This window comes from Hermetia illucens, chromosome 2 (genome assembly GCF_905115235.1).
Source record: "Hermetia illucens chromosome 2, iHerIll2.2.curated.20191125, whole genome shotgun sequence".
In the NCBI taxonomy this organism is placed as follows: domain Eukaryota; kingdom Metazoa; phylum Arthropoda; class Insecta; order Diptera; family Stratiomyidae; genus Hermetia; species Hermetia illucens.
Genome location: NC_051850.1, coordinates 71,386,994 through 71,405,514, shown reverse-complemented (window position 1 = coordinate 71,405,514; position 18,521 = coordinate 71,386,994). Strand labels below are relative to the sequence as shown.

General features: G+C 42.8%; 1 protein-coding gene across 16 annotated transcripts in view; it reads left to right on the top strand.

The window, feature by feature from the left end:
- The window catches only part of LOC119648834 (CUGBP Elav-like family member 4), a 666,752-nt gene that overhangs the window by 519,850 nt on the left and 128,381 nt on the right, over window positions 1-18,521 (top strand). For 13 of the 16 annotated variants that reach the window (XR_005249062.1, XM_038050698.1, XM_038050701.1 and 10 more), the window contains 2 exons: window positions 13,978-14,055; window positions 15,178-15,354. Coding sequence is in view for 15 of the 16 variants with exons in the window: in XM_038050698.1 (XP_037906626.1) it covers window positions 13,978-14,055; window positions 15,178-15,354 (255 nt within the window). In the remaining variant the exon portion in view is untranslated. The remainder of the gene's footprint in view (window positions 1-13,977; window positions 14,056-15,177; window positions 15,355-18,521) is intronic. The other 3 variants (XM_038050702.1, XM_038050707.1, XM_038050705.1) reach the window with 3 other exon arrangements.

The window sequence follows — 18,521 nt, the reverse complement described above, 5'->3', positions numbered from 1 at the left end:
ACTTTATTTATCTCTTTCCCTGACCTCAGCATTTTTTTTGTTTTTTTTTTTTTGTATTTTTCTGAGGATAGCACAATGCATGTCGCCTCAAACTCTCCTCCTTTATCTCAGCTTGGAGCCAGCAAGTTATATAAATAACATAGCACTATTTTCAACATAATATAGTTCGAAAAGCCCACGAACCCTTTTCTCGCCCAACTGGACCGAGGGCGACCAACATAAAGATGGGCTGAAGGCAATATATTATACAAAGGCCCGCATCACGCGTTTCAACGCAAAGTGTGTGCGATCATGCGGAAGTGTATTACTACATCCCCGATTGTCGCAATCACTTCAAGCAGAGACGCGGTTTGGAATGCTTCGGTCTCGTAGAAAAGTACACCATTAGTTACCCTCCTTCCTCACTGATGACGTGGGAGGGTGATCCTCGGTAGCCCTATTGTGCATGTTGTTGTTTGCAAGAACTACCCTTACCCGTCTATTGACAGATCAGTATCATACGAAAGTATATAAAACGACGGGACTGGCGAAGGTGTTGATTGCCATTATTTATTTTTCCCATACAGCTCAGTTTTCAGGACTAGATCCAGACGCCGTTCAAATTCTTCCAGCAATTTAGATTTAATTATTGCCACAGCAGATGTCGTTGCTTGCAATATGCCGGGGTATTTATAGACGTCGTCCGAATCCATACTCTCAATTTCGATGTTATTTTGGCTGTATTCTTCGTTGTCGCTGTGTTTTCCCCGAACAATTGTTTTTGTGCGACATTTCACCAAACCCAACTGACTCCCGATATCTCTGCTGAACGGGATAGTGATGTCCAGCAAGAAACGAAGTTGGTTCTCGTCTTTGGCATACAATTTGTTGTCGTCAATATACATTAAATGAGTTAATGAGCATTTCGATAATATATCATGTTTGACTTGAAACGCGTATTTGCTTTCGTACAAAAATGGGATAGTGGATTCAAAGCCAAACAAAGTTCTGCGGAGTAAAACCACATTAGGATTGATTTTCTACAAGAAGTGACACTTGTAGTAACCACGAATGTGATATGGAGTCAAAGGCTGATTTATAATCAATGTAGGCTGTCGAGATATTTCGTTTTTGGTGGACAGCCTGCTTTATAGCTACCGTATGGATTATAAGCTGTTTTTTACAGCCTCGACAGCTTTTTGCATATCCTTTTTGCTCCTCAGCTATCAATTTATGAACATCAAGATGTTTTGAGATGTTCGCGCACAGAACTGAAATAAAGACTTTGTAGATGGTAGGAAGACAAGTAATTGGTAGACGTTTCGAAGGGCAAGAGGCATTCTATTCCTTGGGGATGAGGAAAGTTACCCCCTTGGTGAAAAACTCTGGAACTAATTTAGGATCGGCAATCATCTGATTAAATTGATTTGTCAATATCCTATGAGCGCTCTTGAGGCGCTTTCAGCCAGAAGTTGTGAATCTTGTCAACTTCTGCCGCCTTCTAATTGCCTGCCTTTTCAAGGGCTGTTTCTATGTCGACTTCAGTAAAACCAGGCATGGTCGCTTTACCGCGTAAGTGTGGAAGCCATGCTCCTCCTAAATTTCTAGGTTCGCTCCAAACACTCTCTTCTCACTTCTCCTGAAGTCTTTTGCCTGATCCAGATCGAAGTTATTTTCACGACTTGAGTTGGTGAGATTTTTATAGAATCCCCGATGGTTTCGGAAGAACAAGGTGTTGTCTATCCTTCGCTGAAAGCTTGTTTGACACATACGGATGCCATTGGAGCATACCGCAAGTCTCTGCTTCAACACCTCGAAGATTTCTTTGATTGGCATATCATTGGAGAGTAGTTGGACTGCCTACTGGTCAGACCATTCAGAGATATGTCGGGCTTAAGCGCCATGGAAAACGTATCCCCCGCGAAAGCTTTCGCTGTCCAGCCAAGCATACTGCCCGGCATTCTGCGGGAAACCTTTTTCCAGCTCAATACGCCGTTTTTATGCAGATTGCTTTGTGGTCGCTGTGAGTATAGTCCTCACTGACATGTCAAGCGACTCTACTGGCTAAAGTGGCACTCACGTACGTCAGGTCCACTATAGACCCCAGTCCCCTTCCCCCGGAAAGTGTACTTCTAGCTCCGCGAATGCTTCGAGGATAACACGTCCCCTCACATTAGTTGTCCGGCTGCTTCACTAAAGAGCCCACGCATTAAAATCGCCTGCTATTATGGGCGGCAAACGTCCTCTTGCATCCAAAACTAGAGCGGCAAGCTCTCGAATTCTCCCCGTATACTAGCTCAGCGGACCTGCCGGAAAACTCTTCACGTTGCGCTGTACGTAGACCATGTAAAATGAAAGACAGGACTTGCCACCACGAAGAGTCATCCTGTGCCATAATAGCGACCTTCAGCGTCCTATGCCAGCGTTCCAGCATCCCGTTGGATTGCGGGTGGTACGCAGTCGTCTGGTGGTGTTTGAAGCCCAAGAGTTTGCCGAGTTTGCCGAGAACAGGGTAGACTCGAACTACCTTTCCTAATCAGTAATGACTTCGACTGAAACTCCAAAGCGTGGGATCCATTCCGATAAAGGCAAGATTGTGAGGCAATACTTGAAGCAATGCGAATTTCACAAGAAGCCAATGATGTCGATGTGGATCGTGTGAAAACACTTTGTAGATCGAGGGAATGTACCGACTTCTTTTGTACGTGCTTGGTCACTTTACAGTTCTGGCACGCGATGCACTGTCTGCCCAGAAGTTAACATATTTGTTAGTGACCAACCGATTCGTTGTCCGAATGCCTGGGTGCGCTAAATCGTTTACTGCATGGAATATTTCCTTGCAAAAAGCGGCCAGAATATATGGCTTAGGTCTTAGGTCCCCCCTAGGGCGATTGCCAAAAATCGACCATTGCAGGGATTTTGACCTCTAAAATGCGTGACGAAGCGTCCACAAATACATTGTCTTTGCCGGACACCTGCTCGATATCGTAAAGGATATCGGATATCGGAGTTGGTGAGGGGATGCTTTGTCGGGCTTTTGCTTAAAAGCAAAGGTAAGAGGCTTGTGGCCCGCGAAGTAGCTTCACCTGGTGTTAAAGAAATTTGCATTATTCAGCGTTAAGTACTAGACCAGCCTGGAGAAGATGTTGAAAACTGCATTCGAGACATTCCAAATACTCAGACTCAGAAGAAAAAGCGGCCAAAACATTATCCAAGTACACGAATAAAAGTTAAGGTTTCGCAGGACTGAGTTCTTGAACCTCCGGAAAGTTTGCACCGAACGTGTGAACCCGAAGAGCTCGAAAAGTGGGAATATTACCGTTTCCAAAATCTATTTTGGAGCTACAGGGATTTGGTGGTACACCTTGGCTAAAGTCCAAGGTCGTGAAAGCACGGCAGTTATCGAAGTTGTGCCCAAAGCTGTGGATGACTGGTTACATACCACTGCCTGGAATGGTCTGAGGATTCATATATCTGTAGTGGTCTCCATTCACATTTGGGCTTTGGGATTATGTGTAGTGGAGAAGACCAGCAGCTATTTAAAAGTATGTCAAATTCTATGTCAGCAACGGCTAACTTCTGGAGTGGTAATGGATGTACCTTCGAGAAGCTAGGGGAGTAAGTAGTGAGGATATCTGTGCTGTATATCATGCTTAGCTAGCTGCGAGAGACTAGTTTCGGTAGTTATATTGTTGTATCATATTTTTGAAGGAGCGCGCGAATGCGACTACTTCTTCAAAAGTGATAGAAAGACTGACTTTTGGGCAGGTGACAAGTTTTCATGAAGACTTGAACGAGGTTGTGGGGTCTATAAAAAACCTGTTCTTGAGATCAAACAGCAACCCATATTGGCCTAGAAAGTCTGCGCTTAACATGGGACTTCTGATTTCCCCTATAACAAAACGCCATGAAAACGTTCGTCGAAGTCCTAGACTTACCTCCACTTGCCTGTAGTCGCAAGTGTGTATAGTTGAGGAATTTGTTGCGGGAGGGCTGAGACGTATCGCCCGTGTCTTTTAGGAAATGGGGCTTGCTCAAGGCATTGTAGACCAATAGGCAGCATGGAGCTGCGTTCTGGGTAGCCGCCGCCGGAGGTTCGAACGAGTTTAGTTTTTTGATGCCGTGTACCTTGTCGGTAAAGATGCGGTAGCACCAGTAAATTAAAGGACTCGTTAAGGTCCCTGACGCGCGACTACCTGATCACCCATTTCGGTTAGTGGATCGCGAACGAGATCGGGACCTACCTTTCGAACGCAAATCTCCCACTCCTAATAATAATATAATAATCGTTGGCGCAAAAATCCAATTGGACCAGGGCCTTGAAGTGTGTTAGAACACTTCATTCAATACCGTAATGGTACTGTAATCCTGTACAGTACCCTATAGGAGGCAGTGTGGTCAGCATTGCGTTCGCCCCAGATTATTATCCTGATTTGACTCAGGTACTCATTCATAGCGGAGTCGACTGATATCCGACATCAAATCGCAATACAAATCCCACTGCTACTAATGATATTTGGACCGTGACCTCTTGCCACTAACTTAGAGACGGTAGCCGCGAGGGTGGCCATCGTCTGGTGAAGCCCGGTAATTTGGCCCGTGGCCTCCCCCGATACTTCACTGCCCACGGGCCGCACATGCACCTCGTGGATCTTATCAGCGGTGTTCATTAACATTTCCAAAGACTCGGAATCCACACAAGCCAAGATAGCTTCGGTGTTCTCCGGGAGTCGCTGCTTCAGAAGCTCAACCGCGACATTGTCCCTACCCAACTGCTTCATCTCACGCAGCAAGAAGCGAATCTTTTACTGACATTCGCTTGATGAGGGTGCCCTTTGACTTTGAGTAAGCACTCTTCTCGAGTACGTCGGCGACGAGCTAAATCAACTCTGGGTCCAGGCCGACGAAAGTGTGATTAAATAGCGTGGCGTTAGTAGTAATGTCAGCAAGTGCAAACTACGTCTCTAATTGGGGAAAGCAGGCCTCCGAGTTACGCCGCCAAAACAGTGGCCCCCGACCACCACTACGGTCACGGGGTGTACGGAGATGCCCGAGACGCATGCAGTGTTTTTGTCTAATGACATTGAGCGAGCTTGGTTGAATTCACAAGTAGAAAACGAAGAATCCTCCGAGTCCCATAACGAGGGTAAAACGTGACCACAGACTCACCCCCGAAACAGAAGTACTCGAACACCAATGTCAATACCAAGGGAAGAAAACCACGAAGCGGCCGAAGCCAGAACCTACACGACTTTGTCTTTCTTAAAAGAAACTTTGCGCCGAATTTCGCGGTCTAACTTGTTTTACTGTAACAAGAGACTAATAACAATAAGATTTAGATTTATGACAATTTGCAAACTAAAGCTTTCGTTAGTTTTATTATTCCACTTGTTGATGTCGACTGCAGAACATCTTAAAGGTTGAGTGACAAACACTTCTTCCTCCTCAGAGAATTTGTAATTTCGCTCTCACTATTTAAAACGAACATTATAAATTCGAAAATTTAGCCGATAAGACTGGTGAGTCGTCAATTTATAAGTAATTATGATACCAAATCATTTATTGGAAAAACCAACTGACATGAGGAGATTTAAGTTATTAAACCGATTAAACTTTTCTTCTTAAATATTAATTAAGCCGGGAAACCGGAAATTAGACGCTTCAAGTATAAAAGGTTTTGTATTGCCCTATGTGACGAACGATGAATGCATGGCAGTTCCGCGTGTAGATAGTTAAATATTCAACTGTGCCCTATTTTGTAAAGATCCATTTACATAAAAACAAGTCGAGAAACCGACAGCTCGCGCTGCGGGTATAAAGGTTTTTTGTTCATCTTATCTAAGAAATTTCAACGCACATTCTTCTATCCGTAAATAGCTACAAATTCAACATACCCCTTCATATTTATTACGCTCACCCTAAACAAACAAACTGCCTATTTCCGAATACTGGACACATATTTTTTTCTCTTTTTTTTTTGTGCGTACACGGAGGTGGAAAATCTTAGAAAGACACATCCGCCGCAAGCTCCGCCGCCCGAACGGCGGAACAACAGCGGGCGCGTGTGCGTTTCACACCCACTAAAAACCACCCCCGGTCTCTCCAGCCCCAGCCCCGCGGGACCACCATTGAGGTATTACTTCGCGGGGTAGGTTTGCTCTTAGGCACTCATCCTTCTCCTATTTGTAGCTTCCCTCCTTCTTTGTTCCTTCTGCAACTCTTCCTGCATTTGGATGATTGCGGAGCCAACCGCAAGCCACTTCTCCTCGGACTCCAGCATCTCAGTAACTAAGCTCTCCGGGGTCCCGCTCCTGCCCAGCACCTGGTTTAAGCTCCTTCTCTCCATCACAAATCGTGGGCAGTGAAATATCACATGCTCTGGATCCTCCGGTATGCCATCGCATCTGGGACAGTTCGGAAAATCATCCAACCCAAAGCGGTGCAGATACTGCCTGTAGCAACCACCGTGTCCCCGTGAGGAACTGGGTAATGTGGTAGTTGGTATCCCCATGTTTTCGCTCAAGCCACACCCTAATGTTGGGAATGAGCCTGTGCGTCCACCGACCTTTCGCAGACTCGTCCCATCTGCGTTGCCAGAGATCAAGCGACTCTGACCTTGCCGCATTTCTACGCTGTGCATGCCCCTCCATATGTCTTGCATTGTACAGGACACTCATTTCTTTGGCCAGAATGTCAACCGGGATCATGCCTGCCGCCACCAATACTGCCTCATGTGATGTGGTTCTAAAAGCACTGCAAACCCTCAAAGCCATCCGCCGGTAAACCGAGTTCACCTGCTTCCGTCTCTGAGAGTTTGCAAGCGCCTCTGCCCACACAGGCGACGAGTAGAGCAGGATGGAGCGCACCACTCCGGCTAGCACCAACCTCCGGCAATGTTTCGGCCCACCAATATTTGGCAACATTTTTGCAAGTGCCGTGGTGGCACTGGCTGCCTTTTGGCATGCATACTCTAGGTGTTCCCTAAAACTCAATTTGGTGTCAATTATTACCCCCAGGTATTTAATAGCCAGCTTTGATACGACCGTATGTGCACCGACCTCCACTTTCACGGTGTTATTTTTTCTGCGGTTCGTTATTAAGACCGCTTCCGTTTTCGCCTCCGCCAAGGTCAGCCCGGCCACTGTTTCCGTTGCGTAAACCTCCACATCTTCTGGGTGTTTTGCTGCAACAACCACAGCTAGATCATCAGCAAAACCGACAATCGTAGTCCCCTCTGAGACGGGAAGAGCAAGCACCCCATTATACATGATATTCCACAACAGGGGACCAAGTACCGATCCCTGTGGTACCCCGGCTGTGACAATGTACTCTTTGGGGCCCTCATCCGTCCCGTACCAGAGACTCCTCTCTGAGAGGTAGTTTTCCACCAAATTCGCTAAATATCCGAAGACACCTATGTCAGCCAACGCCCCTTTAATTCTAATCCAGTTGGCCGAGTTGAATGCGTTTTTGACATCCAACGCCACCACAGCACAGCAGCCGCGAGAAATCAGTGCACCTTTTGCCAGGTTCACCACCATGCCAATTGCATCCACCGTAGAGTGGGCGCGTCGGAAACCAAACTGGCGTTCCGACAAACCATTGCTGGCTTCGACGATGGGCAGGAGTCTGTTGTGGATGACTCTCTCCATCATCTTCCCCATTGTATCCAGCAAGCAGATAGGACAATACGACGCTGGGTTTCCAGGTCGCATGCCAGGCTTCGGAAGCAACACCAACTTTTGCTTTTTCGACTGGGCAGGGAATATTCCTTCGTTTAGGCACGCCTCGAAGGTGTTGGCGAAAAGGTCGGGCCTAGTCTTCACTGCCAGTTTCAAAGCTCGGTTGGGGATGCCATCCAAACCTGGGGCCTTGTTATCACCGAACCTACCACATATTTCTCGCAGCTCCTCCACAGTTACAGGCGGTATTATGCCGTCATTTGGCTGGACAAAAATTTGCCATTCCCCTATTTTCGTGGTGAGGGAACAGAGTGGTAACAATCTGTTTCAGGAGGCGCGGACAGGTCACCTGGGGTGATTTCCGCAGCCTTTTCATCACCACTCTGTAAACTTCGCCCCAAGGGTTTATGTCGGTATGGTCGCACAGCTGTTTGAAGCAGTTCTTTTTGCTTCTCCGAATGGCTTCCTTTAGGCGGCCACGTAATTGCTTGTGTGCCCCCTCTCGACCGTCGCCACCGGGTTTTCCTCTGAGCCTCTGGCAAAGCCTCCTTGCCCGAAAACATGCGGCTCGCAAACTTGCGATTTCATTGTTCCACCAGTAATTGGGTTGCCTACTGGGGAGCAATCGTCTTCTGGGCATAGTAGCATCGCATGCTTCCGTCACCCATCGAGTGATCTGGGTGGCTTTCTCTCCAGCCGTACCATTCAGGGATATGTCGGATTCGAGCACCGCGGAAAACGTGTCCCCCTCTCACTGTCCAGCCAAGCACACCACCCGGCATTTTGCGAAACCTCTTTTTCGAGCTCGATCCGCCCTTGACCTCTATGCAGATTGCCTGGTGGTCGCTGTGAGTATAGTCCTCACTGACATGCCAAGCGATTCTACTGGCTAAAGTGGCACTCATGTATGTCAGGTCCACTATAGACCCCAGGCTCCTTCCCCGGAAAGTGTACGAAGACCCAACATTTGCCAGTACCACGTCCTGCTCCGCGAATGCTTCGAGGAGAACACGTCCCCTCACATTAATTATCCGGCTGCCCCATTCAAGAGCCCACGCATTGAAATCGCCTCCTATTATGATCGACCAACGTCCTCTTGCATCCAAAACAAGAGCAGCAAGCATCCGCTCATACTCGACGAGTGTAGCGCTGGGTGGAGCATAGCAGCTGTAGATATGGATGCCCTTCACCTTCGCTCTGATGAAGCCCTCCTCCGGGTGCTCCATTATTTCCTGGAAGGCTTGTTCTCCACAAGTCCACAGCGCTGCTTGGCCCGTTTGGTCTTTGACCCAAACGCTACCACCGCGGTTTCGGTATGGTTCACTTAGTATGGCCGCGGATGGTTTGCGCGAGTAGATCCTGCGCCGCCTCGCAGTGGTTGAGGTTGATTTGTATCAACCTCATCTGCGATTTGTGCTAGGGGCTCTCCTGTATTCCGGGCACCTGCTGCTGCCCACAATTTGCCGATGGTCCACACCCTCCTTTCCTTTGCACAGTAGACAATTTGGGTCAGCTCCGCAGTCCTTGCTGTTGTGGCTTTCCACTCCGCATCTCCTGCATTGCTTTACCTGTCATTTGTGCATGACTTCGCAATGTGACCAAAGCCAAGGCATCTAAAGTACCTGTTCCCTAAGGCGACACATAACCCAGCCTATTCTCACTCTCCCTGCTGCTAGCAGTTTGAGTGCGTTCTCCACTGGTAGGCTGATGATGGCGGTTTGTGTTCCCCCATAGGCTTTCCTTAGCGTTTTCACCATTGACTCCTGTAGTCCGGCAAGATCGAACTGTTTCTCCAACGCTTCGCGAACCTTCTCCTTCGTCGTGATTTCATCTATATCTTTGCAGATTATAGTGATCTCCGGCCTGCTAGCTCTTATGTCGGCTTCCTGCCCTAAACTCTTCTCGATTTGACTTAAGAATTTGTCCGCGGTTACATCCTTGGATTTCTTAAGTTCCAACATAAGATCTCCCTTCTGGGACCGTCTAATGCGGCTGACGTTGTCTCCCAAATTGGTGAGTTCGGGGTCTGCCTTCACTTTCCTGAGAATGTCGGCGTATGACCCTTCGCCTCGTTAGGAAATGAAAATCACCTCCGGTCTAATCTTCCTCCGATAATTTCTTTTCCGCGGTTCTACCTTCCTCCAAGCTTCCGCATCCGCCTTTGAAGGTTCGATCCCTTTTCTCGAGGTAGCCACTGCAGTATTTTCCCTGGTAGCTTCAGACGTACTTTTCATGAACTCCGCCTTTTTGGGAGTTGAGTCCCTTTTTCTTTTCGGGGTTTGCTGGCCTGTTGAATCATTCAGCTTCTCGCGCAGCCTCTTCCCCAGTTTCTCCCCTTTTGTGTTTTGAACCGGCGTTACTTGAGTTGCCTGGTTCACTTTTCCAATCGGCGAACTTCCCTACTCGTTCATCCTGGGCCTTGCCGTACGTCAAACGGATGCCTCTTATCATGGCCCTTATATTTTGGTGAATGTTCCTGCGCTCCTTTATAAACTCACACAGCTCCATGATCTTTTTACCGAGGGCAGTAAAGGCAGCTCCAGACTGATCATTGCCCAAAACATCGCGCGGGTGAATCGGCGTCAGGGATTCTTCCTCATCGAAGACTCCCGCTATACGCTTCCCACTGGGGGTAGCGATCGTGGGGGCTTGTGCCCGTGTGGGAGGGGATCTGCGAAAAATCGAGCTCCTTCTGAACGGATCCATCACTGGAGCCAGTTCAAGTTCCTCCCGTACGCTTGTAACATTAGATGCCACAGTAGCCAAGGTTCCCACTACTGAGGCGCTGCGGTCGTTGGATATCGACGGCCGGGAGCCCGCTTGCTCACTCCCAAAAACCGACGGCACTGGGTTTCCGAAGCCCTGCACCGTAACTTCATTCTTCTTCTGCTCCTCCATGTTTGGTTTTATTTCTGGGTATCCTTCCCATAGCCAATTTTTATCCACGGGTGGGCGTTTACTTCCCACCTACCCGGCCTGCGCATAAACATGCCCATACACGCACATCTCCGGATGCGTGCATGTGCATGGCCATGACACATTCGCCGAGCATTCCCTTATCCGCACGAAGGGACGCGCCTGATGGGAGATTTGGCAACTCCACACAGGATACTGCACACATATAGTCACGTATATAAATTGATCGTACCCATATTTCCGATTTACTTCTTATATCTATTTGGATTAGGCACTACCCGCAAAGTTCCTTAGCCCGCATATACTATATACCTACATACACACATGTCTCGTTGGAATAATTGGAATAATCCTTTTCCACCCAATTCATACGAACTTACTTCGTTGTGGTATTGACGAATTGATATGTGATGATGAGGTCATGCAGGTTGTAGGGTGCTCGAAATTCACAAAAAAATTGTAAAATGTTACCCCCTATAACTTTGTTAATAATAGTTGGATTTTCTTCAAACTTGACCGAATTGTGCACCATGTTCTTCATTACACCTATGCTTTTGCGATGCACATAAGGCGGTACCGGCTAAATTTCTAAAATGTGGAAATATACTATTATTAACTTTATTTGTGCAGATATCGGAACCGGATATATTTTGAGGCCTAGATTTCATAGAGATGCACCAATGTGATTTTTTTCGGATTTTTCGGTTGGATAGGTTCTGAGAACGAGACCTGTTACACTTTTTGATGGTCATATTTTGAGCCCTCACTTCCCTACGTTTCACCTAATATCAAATATTGAACCAGTTTCGAAAAGTACTAATTGGGACCTTTCATTTAATACCCCACATGGCTAAATTCTGTGAAAAAAAATTTTGCAGCCTCCTTTCATGTATGGGAGCCCTCCTTAAACTTAATACAAAATGGCGGCATTTGCTGCATGCAAAGGTAACGGCAGATCACATACTCTTACCAATTTTCGTGACAATGGGTCCAGCCGTTTCCGAATAAATCGGCTGTGACAGACAGACGGACCGACAGACAGACAGACAGACCGACAGACGGACAGACAGACATCGAATCGATTCTAACAAGGTTTTGTTTCACACAATTTAATTTAATTTACAACAGATACAAACAAATCGGGATACCGGAAGCTCGGCCTTCGTGTATAAAGGTTTTGTGTTCATCTTATGTGAGAAAGTTCTACGTACATTTTTCCATCGGTAAATAGCTACAAATCCAACATACTCCTTCATATTTTTCAAACCACAAGATATATGTACGTATATATTAAAGACGTAGATATTATCTTCACCAAACAAACAAACTGGCTATTACCAAATACTATTCACATGCATGCACAAACTTCGTGCACAAAAGCATTTACATATATAGTACGCATATTGAATACCGCTGGTTCAAGGTATTATAGAAATATATGTATCTGATTTAGACACTACCCGCAAACTTCGTTTCCAGATGTCTGTCTGGAGTAATTGATATTGACATGCAAATGATTAAAAAACTAAAACAAAATGTTCCTTTACGAGAACCCATTCACATGAGCTCACTTTTAAGGTTTCGTGTGGTGGAAAGTGATGATTTCTTTAACAGACCCATTCTCAAAAGCTACCCATCCGAAAAATCTTAAAAATCAGAAAGCTGCCTCTATATGGTGTCCAGGCCTCAAAATACTCTCCATATCGATATCTGCTCAAATTAAGTTAATAATAGTATATTTCCATATTTTTGGGGAAATTGGTTAGAAAAACCCCTTAAGTTTATCCTAGAGTTATAAAAGTTGGTAGTGGTATAGAATATAATATGCAGCATGTTATACCTGAGTTTGATCAAAATCAACAAAGTTACAGTAGCTGAAAGTTGACTTTGCCGTGTAACCAAATATCAATATCGCACTAAAGTGAGTATTCTGACATGCTAAATGCATATGCAAACCGGCCTCCTCACAAATGGGATAGTTTTACACTCAAATATACTCACAGAAGAAACAAACAAAACCTTTCATACCTGAAGCGCCGAGCTTCCGATTTCCCGACTTGTTTGCAGTGTTGACGAATTGATATGTGATGATGACGTCGCACGTTGTAGAATGCACGGAATTCACAAAAAATGGAAAGTTAAAACTTTATAACCTTGTCAATAATAGCTGGACTTCCTTTAAACTTGGCCATATCGTGCTTTATGTTATCGCTTACACCAATGCCTTTCGTACTTCTAGGATGAACTTGCTAATAATGTCCTATTATTAGCTTTATTTGTGCAGATTTCGGATCGGGACGTATTTTAAGACCTAGATTTCATTAAGATAAAGCACTCAACATAAAACATCGCCACTGGTTATATGTGTCCGGATGGCTCAAGTGGTTAGAACGCTGGGCTGTTGTAGCGGAAGGTAGCGGTTCAAATCTCACTGGTGGCAGAGGAATTTGTTATTGTGACTGGATGTCTGATACCAGTCGACTCAGCTTTGAATGACTACCTGAGTCAAATCACTTCAAAGCCCTGATCCAATATGGATTGTTGCGCCAAGATTATTATTATTATTACTGGTTATATGTAAACGGATTCACAGACAATTGGTTCAACCCTTTTTGGAGTAAACCGAAAAGCGGACAGACAGACAGATATTGAATCGATTTTAGTAAGGTTTTGTTTTACAATCAATTTTTAAAAGTGGGTAATATACTTTTAGTAAGTTTATTTGAGCAGATGTCGGAATGGGACTTATTTTGAGGCAAAGATTTCGTAAAAGTGTTTTACCCAACACCTTAAAAAGGGCTGGAGAGAAGTAGATTCTTCATAAATGGGACTTTAATATTCCGTGCGAATGTCATTCTTTCTCGTTAATATGACGTCAGCCGAATGTCTTATCAAAGGGTGTAACCGTTTCTGAATAAACCATGTGTGATAGACAGACACACAGCAGCTGAAAGAACAAACCGACAGTAAATCGAATTTATTAAGGCTTTGTTTCAGATGACACCATAATACTTGAAAACTATTATCTATCCAAAGGTGTATTTATAAATAGGCTTAACGCGACCATCTCTGTTTCACTAAGTTTTTCCATTCCGCGGTTATTCTAGCTTATACATATTCGGACCATATAATTGAGAGTACTTAGATGTGTACATTTAATTGCCAAGAAGATAACGTGACATCTGCATAATCTGTAAATTTACTATATTCATGCATACATACATATATTGTAGTTCTCTTGTTGACAATGGGATTTGCCAACGCCAATTCATACACAAATAAGCTATATAATTAAATGCTTTGCGTAATACATAAGCACATATGTATAACTTTCTTGCGAGTTATTTTATGCACTTTCTCTGAATATTTTGAACATCTTGAAAAAATTACTATTATACAGCCTATCCAGCCATGTATGGACAATTCTCCCAGGCAATACCGAATCCAATAGCAGCTGTAGCACCAACGCAACGAGAAGGTAAGACCTCAATATTCAAAGTAAACGTATTGAGTTGAAAGCGCAGAGAAGATTCATTTTAAATATATACATATAGTATGTGTGAAAAAAGGAATAGAATGAATATGAAGTAGTTCTGCAAAAATGTTGACATGTTTTTAGGCCGCGTTTATTTGCCGGCGTAGAGGACTATATTGATTTAACCAGAGTTTACAGATCACAAATTAATTTTACGATAATATTGCAATCTTACTGGAGAAATGGTTTATAGTAAACAATCAAAAATTTTAATATCTTGCGCTTTGATAAAAAATAAATCCATTTATTTAATACCGTAGAAATGCATTCTTGCTCATTTCCGAAAGGACTGTTGATATAAAATTTACATATATCAGAAAGCCAGTTGATATGCACACCATATATTCCAGTATAAGTACTATTAGCTCCATTTCACACTCGGTGCTAATAACGCTTCGACCAAATACTTGGTGCATTTCGAGGAGTAAACAAAACTTTTTAAGGTTTTTAAGTTTATTATAATTGCTAGCGGGTGGAAGCTCCTACCATTTTATTGTGCACCAGCACATTCCATTAAATATGAGTACAATCTCCCTACCTCATTTTGAAGCCATGCTAAGCGTAATCAAATTTCTCCAGAAAAAGAAGTATGCAATGTAATTATTTTGCGCAAACTGATGCGTAAATATTTATACGTATACATACATTTATGTATCTATCCTTTTTGCTTGCTTAAACTGTTGTTAAGTGTAATTTATAGTTGTTATTTTATCATCGGAACTGTACTGTTTTGGCATTTCATTTGAGATTAAAGTGTTTTCAAACGAATCAAAACGTCAAATATTTCCTTTATTAAATGGGCCAGTAGTTAGGGCAGTATTCTGTAGACGGTTCTAGATGCATAAACTAGGTTCGAAATTAAACTGTTAGAGGATGCTTGCTGCACATAAATCCTAATGTTCCAAACATTAAAGGCATCCCCTAACTACATTCATTTCCATAGTGCCTACTTTGAAAATATAAACATATACATGTACATTAATCAAAATTTCCCTAACTACTGAGCTAAAAGCAAATTTCTAATGTTTACCTGAAATTGATAAAACTATTTAATGTTCTTTAAAGATTTTCTGATGTTCCCAGGATGTTCTATTTCGGGACCTGAAGGTTGCAATCTGTTTATCTACCACCTTCCACAAGAGTTTGGAGACGCAGAGCTAATGCAGATGTTTTTACCTTTTGGTAACGTTATCAGTTCGAAAGTTTTCATCGACCGGGCTACGAATCAGAGCAAATGCTTTGGTAAGTACTTCATCAAAATAAGTTCATGTAAAATTATTTCAAATGGTTAGAAATCCCAAATTGTAAAGACAATTTGAAATCGTTATAAACGGAATGGAAGCTAAATACTTCAAGTATGATGCGTTTTATAGGTTTCTTAGATGATGAACTTTGGGTATGATGCTCCATATGTAAGTCGCATAAAATTCAATTAGGCACTATTTTTCGATTCAGGATAGAGAATAGTACTTCATAAATAAAGTAAACATCAAAACATAATTGGAGAATAGTCGCTACTAATCTGTCTTTATCAATTCTACAGTAACTGTATTAGTTCCGCCATCAACTAAAACAAGTCGGAATACCGGAAGCGCGCGCCTCGGGTATAAAGCTTTGTGTTCACCTTATGTAAGAAATTTGAATGTACATTTTTCTATCCAACATACTCCTTCATATTTTTCCAAGCTACAAGACATACATACATATTACAACCATAGATATTATAGTCACCCTAAACAAACAAACTGCCTATTTTCGAATACTGTACATATTTATGCACGTATGTAAACTCGTACCCATATTTGCGATTTGCTTCGTGCACAAAAGCACACATGTGTACATATATAGTACGCATATTAAATACGGCTGGTTTAATGTATAAATATATCTATTTGAATTAGACACTACCCGCAAACTTCGTTAGCATTATACCATATACCTATATACACACACATGTCTGGTTGGAGTAATTGATATTCATATACAAACCACTAAAAAACTAAAACAAAATAATTGTTTGTGTCCTCATTCATAAGAACTCATTTCGTTGAGGTTGAGGATGATGACGTCATACTGGTTATAGAATACACGAAATTCACAAAAAATGGCAAAGTTTCACCCCCTTTGTTAATAATAGTTGAATTTTCTTTAAACTTGACCAGATTGTGCATTATGTTCTTCATTACACCCATGCCGAATTCTGCCGGGTAAATTTTGGGTAGGTTCTGAGAACGAAACCTGTTACACTTTCTAGGGGTCATATTTTGAACCCTGACTCCAATATGTTTCAACCAATGTCAAATATGAAACCAGTTTACTAATTGAGACCTTTCATTTGATACTCCACATGGCCACATTTTATTAAAAAACATTTTGTACCCTCCATTCACATGTATGGGGAGCCCCCCTTAAACTTAAACTTAAACACAAAATATCGCCACTTGCTGTATATAAAGGGACAAATATATCACACACTCTTACCAATTTTTGTGACAATCGGTCAAGCCGTTTCCGAATAAATCGGGTGTGACAGGCAGACAGACAGACACCGACTCGATTCTAACAAGGTTTTATCTCACACCAAACCTTAATAAAACAAGTCGGAATACCGGAAGCTCGCGCTTCGGATATAAAGGTTTTGTGTTCATTTTATGTAAGAAATTTCAACGCACATTTTTCTATCCGTATATAGCCACAAATCCAACATAATCCTTCCAAATTACGAGACATACCTACATATTACAGCCGTAGATATTACACTCACCCTAAACAAACAAACTGCCTATTTCCGAACACTGTACACATATATGCACGTATATGATTTGATCGTACCCATATTTCCAATTTACTTCTTATATCTATTTAAATTAGGCACTACCCGCAAAGTTCATTAGCACGCATATATTATATACCTACATACACACATCTGGTTGACAAATAACTAAAAAACTAAAACAAAATAATTCTCTGTGACCCAATTCATAAGAACTCATTTCGTTGTGGTATTGAGGAATTGATATGTGATGATGACGTCATACAGGTTGTAGAGTGCACGAAATTCACAAAAAATTGTAAAGTTTCACCCCCTATAACTTTGTTAATAATAATTGGATTTTCTTCAAACTCGACCAAATTGTGCATTATATTCTTCATTACACACATGCCAAATTTTGCACTTCTGGGATGAACATAAGGGGGGTGCCGGGTAAATTTCTAAAATGTGGAAATATACTATTATTAACTTTATTTGTGCAGATATCGGAACCGGATATATTTCGAGGCCTAGATTTCGTAGAGATGCACTACTGTGATTTTTTTCAGATTTTTCGATTGGATAGGTTCTGAGAACGAGACCTGTTACACTTTTTGGGGGTCATATTTTGAGCCCTCACTCCTCCATGTTTCACCCAATATCAAATATTGAGCCAGTTTCGAAAAGTACTAATTGAGACCTTTCATTTGATACCCCACATGGCTACATTCTGTAAAAAAAAAATTTGCACCCTCCACTCACATGTATGGGGAGCCCCCCTTAAACTTAACACAAGATGGCGCCACTTGCTGCATGTAAAGGGAACACCAGATTACATACTCTCACCAATTTTCGTGAAAATCGATCTAGCCGTTTCTGAATAAATCGGATGTGACAGACAGACAGACAGACAGACAGCAGACGGACAGACGGACACCGTCTCGATTCTAATAAGGTTTTGTTTCACACAAAACCTTAAAAAGGAAAAAAGATAAAAATAAAATGTTTTGGATCGTTCCCAACAACGCTTAACTTGGGTAATTTTAGAGTAATTTTCCAGTAATTTACAACTAGCAAGGATAATTTTGTCGTATATATATCATACACTTCTAATATATCATATACTTTAATATGATAGCATAAAGTAGAGTAAATTCTTCCCAAAAATTATGACAATTTCCATCAAACTTTCCAATATTGTACCCTGCGTTCTGCATCGCTACGTTCGTAATGTAAGAATGAACTTGTGAGCAATTAAATAAATTCAGTAGCTAAGCAATTATCATTTGCCAGCCGACATTGATACTTCGGCCAGCTTCGGAAAGTTCTAATAGGGCCCTTTCATTTCAGAGTCCCCTTCACTGTATTCTTAGAAAAAAAGATATACACTCCCTCTTGGATCGACGCTCGACAATCGGGTATGAAAGTTTTGTGTGAGAAGCTTTTCAAGCACGTTTTCCCACTCTCATACAGCGAAAAATTTAAAATATTCTCTGATATGCCTCCACCTCCAATTGCGCAGTGGATATGAGATCACTTTATGTAATGACACACGTGTTAGAGTGCAATAAATTCACGTGAAATACAAAACTTTCACCTTTTATAACCTCATTAATAATAGTTGGATTTCCTTCAAAATTTTGCACTTCTAGAGTGA